This window comes from Pelecanus crispus, chromosome 9, assembly GCF_030463565.1.
Source record: "Pelecanus crispus isolate bPelCri1 chromosome 9, bPelCri1.pri, whole genome shotgun sequence".
Taxonomy (NCBI): domain Eukaryota; kingdom Metazoa; phylum Chordata; class Aves; order Pelecaniformes; family Pelecanidae; genus Pelecanus; species Pelecanus crispus.
The window spans coordinates 622,366-636,168 of NC_134651.1; the positions used below are offsets into that span (position 1 = coordinate 622,366).

Below are 13,803 nucleotides of genomic sequence, written 5' to 3' on the forward strand. Positions count from 1 at the left end.
GAGCTGGATTCCCACTGCAGTCAGTAGGAGTTGTGTTCTCGAGCCCTAAGGGCTGACTGGCTGGAAAGAAAGATGCCCCTTCGGAGCTGGGCTGCAGCGGCAAAGCGTACTCTACCGAGGGCAATCCCTAATTCAATTGCCTCCCAAGGATGCATGCTGGCACAAAAAGAGTTTGACCTGGAAAATCGGTCAGTCCTTCCCTCTCTGATAAACGCTGGCTTACCTCATGAGCTGATTCGTTATGAGCTCGTCATCTCTTCAGGGTCTTGACATAAGGAGAATAGATTTGCCTATGGATTTGTAAATAGACTAAAACAGATCAAATCTGCTCCACGTTTGTAAGCAACTGGGATGGAGCAGGCTGATGCAAACCTGCCTCTTTCCAGGGGTTAGAAATCAGGGTGTGTGGGGGACAAGCTGCCTTTCCGGATTTGGAGGCTTCACAAGATTTGGGTATTTTATGGCAGAGGAGAATGAACCTGGCTCTGCAGAGCTGGCCATCGCTAGGACCAGGCACCAGCTCCCTCCGGCAAGGCTTGCGTCGCACCAGGGATGCAGAAGAGCTTGGGATGAGGACACACCACGGGGAATCCGCTCTCAGTGTCGGAGCACTGGGGGCTTTGGCACTTCGAAGGCGCCGCGTCTGCTTTAACCCCTCTAGTGCAATGGAGTGATCTGGCCCAGCGCCCTCCCTCGTGCCGGTCTCCTGCTTGTACACAGGGAACCCGGGGTCAGGGGCTGTGGGCTCTGCCTGCACCTCTGTGAGGGGGCTTCATTTCGGTGGAGACCAGGATCAGCACCTGGATAATGCAAAGACGGGTAAAATCGACCCTTAACTCCCTTCTTCATCTGAGCAGTGCCGGGGAGCCAGGGCCGAGATGTGAGATGCTCCTCACTGCCAGCAATCAATGAAGATGCATCAAAATAAATGGGATGTGGTACCACGCGTTCCTGCCCAGGACGTGCTATGGTTTCTGTTTGGTTGACAGCGCCGCAACAGCACATGACTTGCTGTAATGTTTCTTCACTGGCCCCTGGGGATGAAGTCCAACCTCGGGGTGATGGCAGCTGAGAAACACCCCTGTTTGTGTGCCACCACCACGCCGGAGGGGACAAGGACCCGCACCTCCCGGCCTCTGACAGCAATGATGGCTGCCAGCAAAAATAACGCAGTTAAGAACTTAATGAAACTTTGTGTTTCCATGCAGCGTCCATCTCTAGATGTCAAAGCCCTTTGAGACAAGTGAATATTGACCCAAGGGGAGAAACCACCACTTGCATCAACAGGGCTTTGGCATATACCTCTCCCAGCTTCTCCATGATGTAGGTAAACACTTTGGGATGTCGGAGAGGAAGCTGTGAAGTTTAATTAACTTCTTCCCTAGCACAATCTCAGCTCTGCGATAACTCAGAGAGGAAAGGCTCCTCGCTGGGGCAGCGGTGCCGGCATTTCTGCAGCCACAGCCAGCGCTGAGCATCCCTCCTGTGCCAGGCGGCGGGGGAAGCATCCCGCAGCCCACTGCTCCCGGGCGCAGGCTGCAGGGCATCTGGCTGCAGGTTCGTCGTTGGCATGGCTCCTGCCGCACCAATGCCTCAGCTGCTCTGTACCGCGGGGTCTGGCTGAGGTGTGCCGTTTCGTGGCTGCACTTTATGGAACTGCGTCCGCAGATTTCAGCGTGGGTGTATCGTTCCTGCCCTTGCAGGGAGGTCGACTAAGTCTGTTGTTCACGCTGTTTTCCAAGATAAATGATCTCTGCTGGGGGCAGTAACTTTGACAACAAAACCCGCTAAGGTAGATATGCTTTAGAAGGGTCCGCTACGGGAGCCAGCAGCGCAACTGCCCGGATCCCTGCTCAGGGCAGCACAGCAGTGGGGTGGAATACGGACAGGTCCAGAGAGCACGGCGAGATCCACATCTGCAACACGATGCTTCTCCACTCACCCCTGCATCAGCACCGTGGGCCAGTGGTCTAGGCCTGTTACACCCTTGTATATATATACTTATTATATGTATTTTTGTTTATATGTATGCACACACGCGTACAGGCGCACATGCGTACTAACTTTTTATTGGGATAGGAAAAAATCTGATTTTTCAAGAATCTTCAAAATATATTTATATATTTCTCCTCCCTACACAATTTTTATTGTTTTTTGAATCATGAAATAAACACTAGTCTAGAAATGAAACAGGGCAAAACTTCTTTAGCTGATGCTCATGGGTTACAAGTGAGCCACAGACTAGGTGCTGGCGCTCATCCGGCAGCGCGGGCTCAGCAGGTCACGCTCGGTCTAACCGCTCCTTTCAGCTGGTCAAACACAAATAGCATCTCAATTTTATTTTGCTAAGAAGTTGCTATGTTTGCCTTGGGAACTGGATACAAACGAAAAGAACAGCTAGCCTCAGGGCTGTGAGCGGGGTGGGATGGGATGCGGGGGGAGCGACGGAGCCGGGCTCTTTGCTGTGATCCCCCCGTGAAAACGCCCGGGCCCCGAGTCAGGGGCTGCTCCCTCCTGCACAGCAGAAGGGACGGGAACGGGTTCATCCTCTGTGCCGAGGCAGGTCTGTGCAACTCTGTGTTTCACACGTACGGGCCAGCTCCTTCAGGACTGGCAAGGACCTCTCTGAGAGAGACGCGCGTGAGCGGTCTGTGCGTCCGACCCTGTGCGCTGCCGACGGCCGAAGCCGCCGCAGAGCTGCAAAGCAGAGCAGCTTCGTGAAACACCAGGAGCAAAAGGACGAAACGGTACCTCTCATTACTTGCCGTACAGTAAACAATACCATGAGATGGAATACAAATTAGGTGTTAAGAAGATGCATTGACATTAAGAAGAATATACATATTAATTAAGAATAAAATGATGGAAAAAATTAGGGGTCATGGCAACTTGCAGTAGCCCTTACACGTTGTCGCAGTCTAGGAATATACGGTGCAGCGTGGGGAGGCAGAGCTGCTTTCTGAAAGCGTTTCTGGAGTAGGGGTACAGCTGACAAACCTTTCGCAAAAAAACCCAGCAATGTTTCGCCATTCATAGTAAAAGTATAAAAACTGGCATAAGCGCCAGAGAGGTCAGCCTGCAAGCCGCTGGAGCTTGAAGCATGCAGTTTTCAGAGGCGAGTCCTAACAGGTACCTGGGCCCGGTTTTCACCACAGGTGACCCGAGGGATGCTCGTGGGGTTGCTCCTCACCTGCAGCTGTGGGAAGCAGACTGCAGCCCTGCAGATAAATGGGCCGCCGGTGCATCTCCTGCTGCCCATGCATCTCCTGCTGTGTCTGCTCTGGGTGCCGATGCCGTGTCCTGCAGGGAGCCCCTCTGCGAGGCACTTGCCTGATCCTGCGGAGGTAGCGTTTGGTGGCGGGGTGCTCTTGTGCCCTCTCTGTATGTAAGTGGGCTGCTGTACCGTACCCAGGGCGAGCGGCCTGGTTGTTTGACTGACTTGCAGAAGTTTAAGGGTGCAAGGGCTGATGCGTTTGTCTGCTCTGGCTTCCTGCATGCCCCGAGGTAGAGAACCTCATGTATTTCTTCATCAGTCTCTGCTGAGCTGCAGCATGCCTTGTAAGCCTGTCTATTGTGTTGTTCTGTTGCTGCCCTTTGCTAAAGGTTTTGATTTTGTTTATTTGTATTATTTGATGAGAGAGTTTGCAGGGCTGTTTTCTGGGCAGGGTTCTTCACGTCTCTGACTGTGAGGCTTTGGGGGGATGCAGCGCAATGCGGAAGGTGCCTGGTTTGCACTCCTGTCGCTTTGCTCTGGGAAATGCTCGTTGCCTTGGCGTGTTGCAGAGGGGTTGTTCAGCAGCACCAAGCCAGGCTGCCTCCCTCGGGCAGCAGGAGGGAGAGTTTGGCATCTGTCTACATCCTGCTTTGCCATGTGTGTCTTTTTTTTTTAGCCAAAATCATGAAGCCCCCAGCTATAGTGATCGCACAGGGAAATGAAGGCTTTTGGGACTTCAAGGTTAAAGAGTTACAGTTTGGTTTGTTAAAACTAAAAAAGCCAAAAGAGAGCTTTATGGGCAGAAACAATGACATTGCCACGCATGTGATGCTAGTTTAAAGTGTCGGTGGTGGGTTCAGGCGTTTGGGTTTCATCCTGCAAGCACCTGCCATAGCACTGTGTTCCTTCTCAGCATCGTGCTTCCGAGGCGGGGCCTGATGTGCGTTACGAGCAAAGCCCATACGTTTGCTTTTCTCTTGTTCGATGCTTGCAGATTTGCTGGGTGTCCTTGTTCTCCGCTGCCCTGATGTAACAGCTGCATCCTCGCCTTCGCAAGGGCTAAAGCGTAAAACTGCTGCTGGTGATAGTGTGTGCCTCTATTGCAACGCTTTTATTTTACTTGCCAGACCCAATTCAATGCTACTGATGTTCCTAGTTTTCTTCATACCAGCTACTTTTCAAATAACTTACTGGGAAAAAAGCAAATGTCTTCACAAGGTTTTACCCCACGAAAGAGAGGGTATTTTGATCTAGACGTTACCAAATAGCATGTCGTCTTTTGTTTATTGCATATGCCATGTTGGTGTTTATTTGAAACCTTCACTTTTTTAACTTCTTTAGAGCTAATCATTTACAAGTTAGTACATCTGGTGATTGTTGAATGTAGTAGTGATGAACCTCTGCTTTAAATGTTCTTAGACTGTGTGAATCTAATACATCAGGTCAACTGCTCCAGTGGTTGTCCCTGAATCTTTTGATTTTGAAAAGGGAAATTCAAATCCAGCAAATCGTATCAACAAGGCATTTAGGAAGTGCACCAGGGAGCAAACCAGGACAATCCAGAATGAATTTGTAAACTGTTCACTGTGAGTCTTGAATGTAAAACTTCCCTCTTTGAAATTAGCAATTTTCTCGGAGAGGTGGTGGATTTTCACTTCTGAAGAGAAGAGAATCATGATGAGGCAACCGCAGGAACCTGAGACAGAGGGAGAGATGCTCATCGTCTCAGCAATGCCTGCAGCAAGGCCATGTGATTTACATCACAACCAAATGCCATATTGATAATGTTATTATGGCCACCATAAACTAGCTTTAACAGGGATTATTTTTAGAATGCAAGCCAACAGCTATTGAAAACGGTAAGCTTTTTTTAATTGAATTTGGCTTAAGACCCATAATAGGTAGCACGGCTGCTCTAGTGCCCGGATCCAGCAAAGTATATGTGCTCTTCTTCAGCTTTAAGCTGCTCATTGTCCCGTTGAACGTAACTGAACTGTCTGCACGTTTAAAGATAAATACGTACTTAATCCTTTATCAAATTATGATTTTAATATGTAATATCTTGTCAAGTAACGCGACATCTGGTCAGCCAAGCTGGTGACACAGAGAATGGGCTTTACCTTCCCTGTAAGTGGCAGGGAGAGGGGGGTGGTCTGTTAGCCCTGTTGGCAGTGTTTTTTCAGAGACCACCGTTACAGCGCGTTGCTGTCCGCGTCTCCCTCTGCTTCTCAGTCCCCTCCTTCCTTGAGAAAGTCTTGCTGGTGTAAGTGGTGATCTTGCTTACACACCTGGAAACCTCCCACCTTGGTAAATACAAACAGTTGCATCACTGACTTGTTTGTTTGCTTTTTTTCTCCCCCTTTCCCTGCTCTGGGGCGATTCCCGGTGCTGACCGCGTGCTGTGTGTCTGTGATGTGACCCCAGCTCTAGGTCCCCGGGGCTCGTGGGCACCATCCCCTTTTTCTGCCAGCTTATGGAGAAGGGCTGAGGGCACTGGGGCTGCCTGCACCCGTACCCATGCCACCGCTCACCCTCATGGAGAATTTTGGCATCTGATCTCTTAACTCCAATTTGGAAACCCCGTGTTTTGATACAGCAAAGTCATCCGCCTTTCTGCCTAGCTTTATTTTGCCAGTTTAGAGTCCATGCAGCCACAGTCCCTAATACGGTCTCCTATGCCAATAAATTGGTCCTCCTAAGTAGCAACCATGGGCAGGCGTTAGCCCGCTAGGCTGAGGGTGGAGTGGTACTTACACGCGATGAAGCTCCAGAGGTACAACCCAACGGGGCCGTGCAGAGTCTCGTAAGGGCTGCCGAAAGCATTGAACATGAAGAAGCCTGCTCCCACCAGAGCAAAGATGATCAGTACTGCACAGAAGAGAATGACGCTGACATGGATACTTGCAGGGATAACTTTGAGCAAATCTGGAAAAACTGAAAACAAAATGAACAAAACATTATTATAGGCATTAGGCAAAGTTGGTTTAGAAGTCGGGCCAGGGATTTCTTGCTGGTTTGTGATAACTGTTTTACACCGTGCTCTTCCAAATGCGACCGAAGATGAAAATGAAGTTATTAGCTAGAAACAGGTTTTCATGGATGATTGGAGGCAAAAGCATTTTGTGACACTAGGAAGGGCAGACTGGTGAGGAGCTAACGTCGTATCAGGCCAAGATGTTTTTGTAAGCTGACGAGCAAAGGACACTTAATCGTCCCTAATCAGAAGGACAAACATTCAGTATCCTTTAACCAAAGACATCCCGGAGCAGCTAGACCTTGAAGGAGAACTGAGAAACTGATAAAAGGGAACATCCTACCCCGGCAGGCGCCAGACAAACTGGACAATTGCCGACAAACAGTAACTGGGGAAAAGGTAATTCTGGCAGGGGGGATTGCGACCACCGACTCAATTTACGACCAAAGGGATTTGCCTCCCCACACCCATAAGAAGCATGTGTGCTAATTTACATAGCAAGCGAGGCTAATTAGAATATAGTTGACCAATAGCAGATAGCATGGTAATTACTAACCAATCATTGTAAAAAGGATAATTACTAACTCTAAGTCTTGTGTATGCATAAGGCACAGAAGGTCTCGTTCGGGGCGCTAGCTTTGTGGAATTACCACCTAGCCCCCACCTCTGCGCAGAAATGAGATGCAATCGGTATCTGAAGCAGCGCGTGGGTCGGATTCTGGCACAGTGGGTATCAAACTCCCTTTGTGAGCCAGCGGGCGGGTGATGGGGAAGGCTCTGTTAGCCTGGGGCGTGCGCGCCTGGTCTGGAGTAGTGTGTGCCGCTTATTCATGTCTGATGTGTCCGACGCGCACAAGTGTTTAGGGTTTGACCGCTGCACCTGCCTGGGAAGCAAAGCCCAGCTCCTGGCTGGGAGGCTGATTTCTGTTCTATTTCAGAGCAGTGATTCCACCACTTTGATTAATACAAAATATGCAGTGCTGTTTTGCTAAGTTTATACCCAAATAATTTTGGCCAAAAGTGTGGGGTTTTTTCCTGAAAACCTTAAGCAATAAATGTGTAAGTGTAAAGGTCCACGTTAATCATGAAGAAGCAGGAAATCATTAGTGAAGCTGCGGTGCTGACATACCGGTGGGTTAAAAAATGTTGTGTACTCCGTGCTGCTGGCTCCCAGAACATGCGATATCTGGGGAAGATAACATGTGAAGCTGTTTACAGTATAGAGGCTCCCTGCGAAAATCCACCCGCAGTTATTGCCAGAGACATGTAGACACCTGAAAGGATTGGAGGTCTCTTACCTCCTATCCTTTGGCACTTTTCTATTTTTAGAAAATAGAAAACAATTGGTATTTTGATAAAAATCCTTAAAATAGAAAAGGGATATATTTCTGTGCATACATTAATCTCTTATTGTAAAATGAAATATGGTATAAAGAGGGAGAAATTCATAAAGGTTACATGAAAGAGTTATTTGCAACAAACTCTCTGAATGAAATTTTGAAAGAATGAGGGAATTTTATATGACCAAAATTTTCTCCCTGTATTTTCCCAAGTAAAACACTTACAGAATGTTTTGTGTCTGGAAGCCCAAGGTCAAAAAGGGAAGATGATAAATCAATGAGAAGAAATGGAGAAATCTTAAAATAAAGAAGTGGGGTACCAAGCTGAAAAAAGACGGAACAAATAAGCTGAGCGTGCGGCTGCGAAGGCTGGTGCTGCCCCGTGCCAGTGGGGAAATGCCGGTTGTTTGCAGCAGAGCTTTGCTCCATGGAGTTGAGAGCAAGAAGGCTGTTTGTTACTTGGTAGGTGCGAGTACTGTGTGTGTTATGGCGGATGCACTGCATTCACCGTGCGTGCTTTGGAGTTTGTTACTTGGTAGGTGCGAGTACTGTGTGTGTTATGGCGGATGCGCTGCATTCACCGTGCGTGCTTTGGAGTTTGTTACTTGGTAGGTGCGAGTACTGTGTGTGTTATGGCGGATGTGCTGCATTCACTGTGCGTGCTTTGGAGTTTGTTACTTGGTACGTGCGAGTACTGTGTGTGTTATGGCGGATGCGCTGCATTCACCGTGCGTGCTTTGGAGTTTGTTACTTGGTAGGTGCGAGTACTGTGTGTGTTATGGCGGATGCGCTGCATTCACCGTGCGTGCTTTGGAGTTTGTTACTTGGTAGGTGCGAGTACTGTGTGTGTTATGGCGGATGCGCTGCATTCACTGTGCGTGCTTTGGAGTTTGTTACTTGGTAGGTGCGAGTACTGTGTGTGTTATGGCGGATGCGCTGCATTCACCGTGCGTGCTTTGGAGTTTTAAGTTTCCAAAAGCTGAAAACCGCAGCGCGGCTGCATTTGCCCCTGTATCATTTGCCCCGGTCGCTGCCCCACGAGAGCCCATGGAGCAGGTCGGGACCGCAACGGTGGGAAGCGGTACCCCAACGGCGTGTGCAGCTTTGCACTTCATTATTGCTGCCTGATGGACTGAAGGCTGTGCTGAGTCCCAGCCATGTGAAAGCTGGGGTGACTACGTGTGCAAAATCTTAGGAATACTTTATTTTAAATATTTTTATGCAGCTTTTTAGCTACTATTTCAAATTGTGATCCTGCTTAGCTAGGGCACGAGGGGATAGTCAATCAGGCTCAGTACGAGAGAATAATTTTTAATCATTCATGTTTGCTTGGCAACAATGGGTATTTTAGAAGGAATCATCAAATACACTTAACTGCTCCCGATCCACAGGGGCACGATTAAAGCGGGGGTAATAACGCCTTGGTGCTGCCTCGCTGCAGCTGTAATGTGCAGAGAGTAAAAAAGCCTCACATAAATTACTCTACCTTGTAAAATGTTTCCCAGCAAACAGTTCTGCAGCTTGCCACGCAGTAAACAGAGAAGCGGGTAACATGGTGTCAAGTCAGATTATCTCCCTGGCTAAATGAAAGGGGAATTAATGAAGCAAATGTCTGCTGACTGTTCTTGAAGGTGTGCTAAAGATCCTCTGGCGTTGCTGATGGCTGGCTGGGAGCAGAGAGGGGCACCCCAGGGACCCTCCCCAGGCGCCGGAGGGGGCACGCGGAGCCCTGCGCCCAGCGTCTGCGATGCCGCACGAGCGCTCGCGCCTTCCTCGGGTGACGGAGGAGCCGCCCGTCCCGGGGGACGGCGCTGGCCCGGGGCTCGGCTCTGCTGGCCCCCCTTGCCTGGGGCATCCGCGCCGGCCTGGCTCCGGAGCGCAGGGAGCTCCGGGCTGCCAGGTTTGGGCCAGGAACACGACTGCTTGCTGCCTCCGCGTGTGCGAGCGCCGCACACAGCAAAGCTACCCGTTTGCTAAATTTGCCTATTTACCTAAAGGAAGAATTTGCCTGTGTAAAAGATGACTTCTGCTGATGGCTACTTATTGTTCGGTTTGGCCACTGGTGCTTAAATTCCTTATCATGCTAGTGAAACACAAAGCACGTTTTAGAAACTAGACCTTGTGTTTATTGGCCTTTATATTACATATTTCCTCTATTTACTGGTATAAGAAGCCGTTGTACTCTAGTGTGGTATGAGGTACAATTTTACTGTTGTACTTGGGGCTAGCCAACGAAAAGGCTGAAGAGACCCTAGCAGTGCAGAATTTCTACAAGGAATAGCATTAGTTCTTGCAATGCTACCTGATGTTTTGGGAGAACACGCAAAACTGTGTATTTAATAATACAATTTTGTATTGTTTAGTTTAAGAAAACACATTACTGCATTGTATTGAATCTTTCCCTTGGCACCTGCATTTACAATTGTGTATGTCATTAACATTTTATATGTGACATATCGGGGAAAAATTAATTCCAGCAGCTATGTTGCCTTGAAAGAAAAACATTCCTTCATTGTAATGAATGAAATTGTGTTAGGTATGCATGCCAGTGACCTTTAGAAAATGAACTGCTGACCCAGAAGCTGATGAGAATCAGCAAGAGCAAATGAAGCAGAAGGCTTTCCCCAGCTGAACTGGGTTTGCTGGCAGAGCAAATTCATTGTACAATTAAAAGAGATATACTGGTCAGAGGGGAGCACTTAATGCGAACAAACATAGAACTAAATCATTTAGCCTGTTTTCAATGCATTTTCTCAGACATGCTGAAGTGCACTTCAGTGCATTAAACTCGGGGTGTGTATGTTGTGTACAGTTATCCCGCTTTCCGGGCTGCTCCCAGGATCCACGACTCGGATGGGACGGGTCTGCTGCAGCCCGGGAGAAGGTGAGCCAGCCTCCTTCATCAGGTGGTCTCTGGAGGGAACGCTTCCAGTAGAGGCATATTTTGCTAAGCCACCCAACCATTGCTTCTAAATATAAATCCTATTAAAGTAAGTGTTGTGTTTGCTTTTTAATCTAAATAAAAGATGATCTGAGAACAATTTGTGAGGGGGACAGCAGTGCTTGCAGCCTCAGCCGTCAGTGAAGGCTGAGGCGAGGCTTGCCCTGCGCAGTGCCATGATCGGTGCAGCGGGGCTCGTGAAATCACTTAGGCTGTAACTGGGCTGCGTTTCGGGTACACGCTGTGCCAAAGATCACCTCGTGGCGTTACCCTCTCAGTGCTATGCGAAGGATGCCAGTGCAGGAGAACGAGATTGACAAGGCAGGCTTGTACATCGTGCGTCAGACCTATTGCAATATTTCGCTATTAATGCTTGGCTTGCATGGAAGGAGCAGAAAAGGTGGCGGAATGCTCTAACAAGCAAGCCTGGGTTCAGCTGCAGCTCGGTCAAGGCTGTGGGGCTGTGTCTGAGCCCCGTGCTTCAGCTCTGCCGCTGCAGGTGACGATGATGGGATGGGATGATCGGCTGGGACCGATGCCCGAGGGGCTGGCACGCTGGGAGCAAGGCTGCTCTCCGGGGAAGGATGCTGCTCCCTCGGGGCAGGCCAGCAGCTTCACCGCTGACCTGAGGAGTCTCGGGCACAGGATTAAACCCAGCCTTGGCTTCAGATCCTGGGAACAGGCATTAAGGCACATGCTTCAAACCTTATTTTCTCTGTCTGAAAATGGGAACAGTGATACTTGCTGATGCTGAGTGAATTCCTTTTTCAGTGTTTTCTTCTTGATGCAATTCCTGAAAGCCTGGGAGTTCTTTTGAATATGTACATTAGGCACTCATATTAAAGACATTAATTTTTAATATTGTCCTGTGCAGGAGGATTCCGCAACTCTGCATGAACACTCAGGTTTTGTGGGTGTTTTTAGCATTCTGAAGTGGGTTGCTTAGCTGTGACTAATTAAAAACTTCACATTGTATTATTTTGGTTCTTTGGTTACATTTGTGTTTATGTGCTCTGTTGAAATTATACCTACGCATGCAAGTTTGGTAAGCTTTTGGATAGGAAAGCTTGGTTCAGCTTGGTTACATGAGATTTCTGAGCGTGGATGGAAAGTGTATGGCCACAGTGAGAGAGAACTCTGTAACCCTGGAGTGCTTTTGGTTGAAAATGCTCTGCAGTACTTGCACGATCCAGAGCTAACCTGTGTGTAGCACTGAGATGTTTAAAAATACGTGATGATTGATATTATTAAATCATCACAAACAAGCTGCGCATTTGTATTCTCCCCTGTAACTGTAACATTGATTCACACCGCCCACAAAATTAAAATTCTTTTGAAGCTATTGCTACGATCAGGCTAGCAGTATATTAAAATATTTCATCCATAACAAGACGAAATGTACAAAGGGAGCCCGAATGCAAGGCAGGTCAGTGAAATGGTTTAAAAGCATCTTAGTAACAAATATGTGGAGAGAAAGTGGTCGGAAGCAGAAGCCACCGGCCTGTCTTGACTGTGGCCTCCTGGGCACGGGGCCGGCTGTTGCGGCCGGGTTTAGTCCTCGGACTAAGACGTGGATGCCCCGCTTCTTGCCGTGTGCTGCGGTCGCTGTGGGCGGCCTTCCCGTAACTTCCCTTGCACCAAATCCGCCACCTATTCTCTCTGCTGCTGCTCTCCCTGCCCGGGCAGCTCCGGGGGCTGCTCAGCCGGGCTCCGTCCCCGGGCTGGGCTGTGCGGGAATCGGGGTGCGCGGCGCGGGGCTGCCTGCGCGCGACGGCCCCGGCCTGGGGCTGCGGCTGCATCGTGCCCGCGCCCTGCAGCGGGCAGCTGTGCCTCGCAGCTCCGTCGCTGTGAGGAACCCGACCAGTGCCGGAGCTGCGCATCACTGCCGGCTTTCTCGGCTGTGGTCCGTAACAGTTTCGGCTACAGCTGAAAACTAATTCCTCGGGATTTAGTAGACCCCTCTGAAAATTCACCCCAGCCCATAACCGGCGGGGTGGAACATCTGCACACTGCGACGGCAAAGCAATGGAGAGAGCTTCAGCTGTGTCAGTGGATTAGGGATGGAATTTAGAGACGGCAAAACTTAATATTATATTAATTTGGTCTACTACTTTAGAAAAATATTACCTAGTAAATAATTTCTGATAGCTAATCTGGTAACCTTACCTTGCCTTAAATGACTCACGTAAGCAATTTACCAGTGCTGTTTTAGCACAATGCTTCCAAACCGTGTTTTGTAATAACTTCAGGCGGCATATCGTACGTATAACAAATGGCTGTTTGTTATTATCTGCTTAATGTGCTGCCATAGACAAACTGTGTGTTCACTTGATCATTTCATTGATCTTCTTATCCTTGAAGATAAATAGGTTATGAATTTTACATGTAAAGCAAAACCGTTGCTAACAGTCTTTGATAAAATTCTTCGTGTCGGATACCGAGTTCAACTTGCAGATCAACTGACTGAACGTCAGCTAGCCTCAACCAGCCGTTCTTCCAGTTAATGCAGCGGAGCGCTCAGGTTTTGGCTGCTTTGTTTCTCAACAGCAGCCAAACATACCTATGCCCCAGCTCCTTCTTGAGGCTTCTGCTAGTTTAGCTCATTCTTTCCTGATGGCACGGAGGATGCAACATTGACACACAGAGGAGGATGATGGAGATTAATTGAAAACCAAAAATACTCTTTTTTTTAAAAGTAATAGTATAAATCTTTTGAAATGTAGATAGCTGTGTAACTGAAATATAGATTGTTGAAGCGGTTAGCGTGGCTTTACCAGTATCAGAAAATGAGTTATTCGAACCTGAAGATCAGAACACCGTAACAGCAGCATTTGCTTTAGAACATTTCGTGCTTGTTAGGCTCTGCGTGTGGGCAAGGGGACACCGGGGCAGCTACCTCCCGGCTCCCCTCGCCGTCAGCAGCGCCGTGTTAAATAATTCAAATGCCATTGTTACTCACATGAAAACTGGAAGGGTCTCCCCCCGAGCCCGCACTGTCTCACACGCTCGCCGTAGAAAAGCCCGTACTGGATTTCGCCAATAAACTTCTGCAGCTCCTGGCCGCTGGCGTTGACGAGCAGGGCTCCGGTCTTGCAGAGTATCGTCCCCTTAACCCACAGCTGCGTGCCGATGGCTGCCGCCGTCCCCAGCGCGCAAGCGAAGCTCAGCACCCCAGCTATGCAAAAGATAATTTTCTTCTGCTGGGCTGGCATGGTGGCGCGCGAAGCCCTCCGAGGGCTGATGCGGCTTTCAGCAAGGCAGCGACGAGGTCTTCGTCAGCATGGCAAACAGCCCAGCCCCGCTCGCCGGAGCCACGGGCACCCCCAGCCCCGCT

At 49.1% G+C, this 13,803-nt stretch overlaps 1 protein-coding gene across 1 annotated transcript; it reads right to left on the reverse strand.

Moving 5' to 3' along the window:
* Positions 1-4,644: 4,644 nt before the first annotated feature.
* CLRN1 (clarin 1) lies at positions 4,645-13,681 on the reverse strand. Its single transcript, XM_075717019.1, has 3 exons — positions 13,429-13,681; positions 5,969-6,148; positions 4,645-4,910 (listed from the first exon to the last, which is right to left on the reverse strand). Exons 1-3 carry the CDS (start codon positions 13,679-13,681, stop codon positions 4,645-4,647), a joined length of 699 nt encoding a protein of 232 aa, XP_075573134.1.
* Between the last annotated feature and the right edge of the window lie 122 nt (positions 13,682-13,803).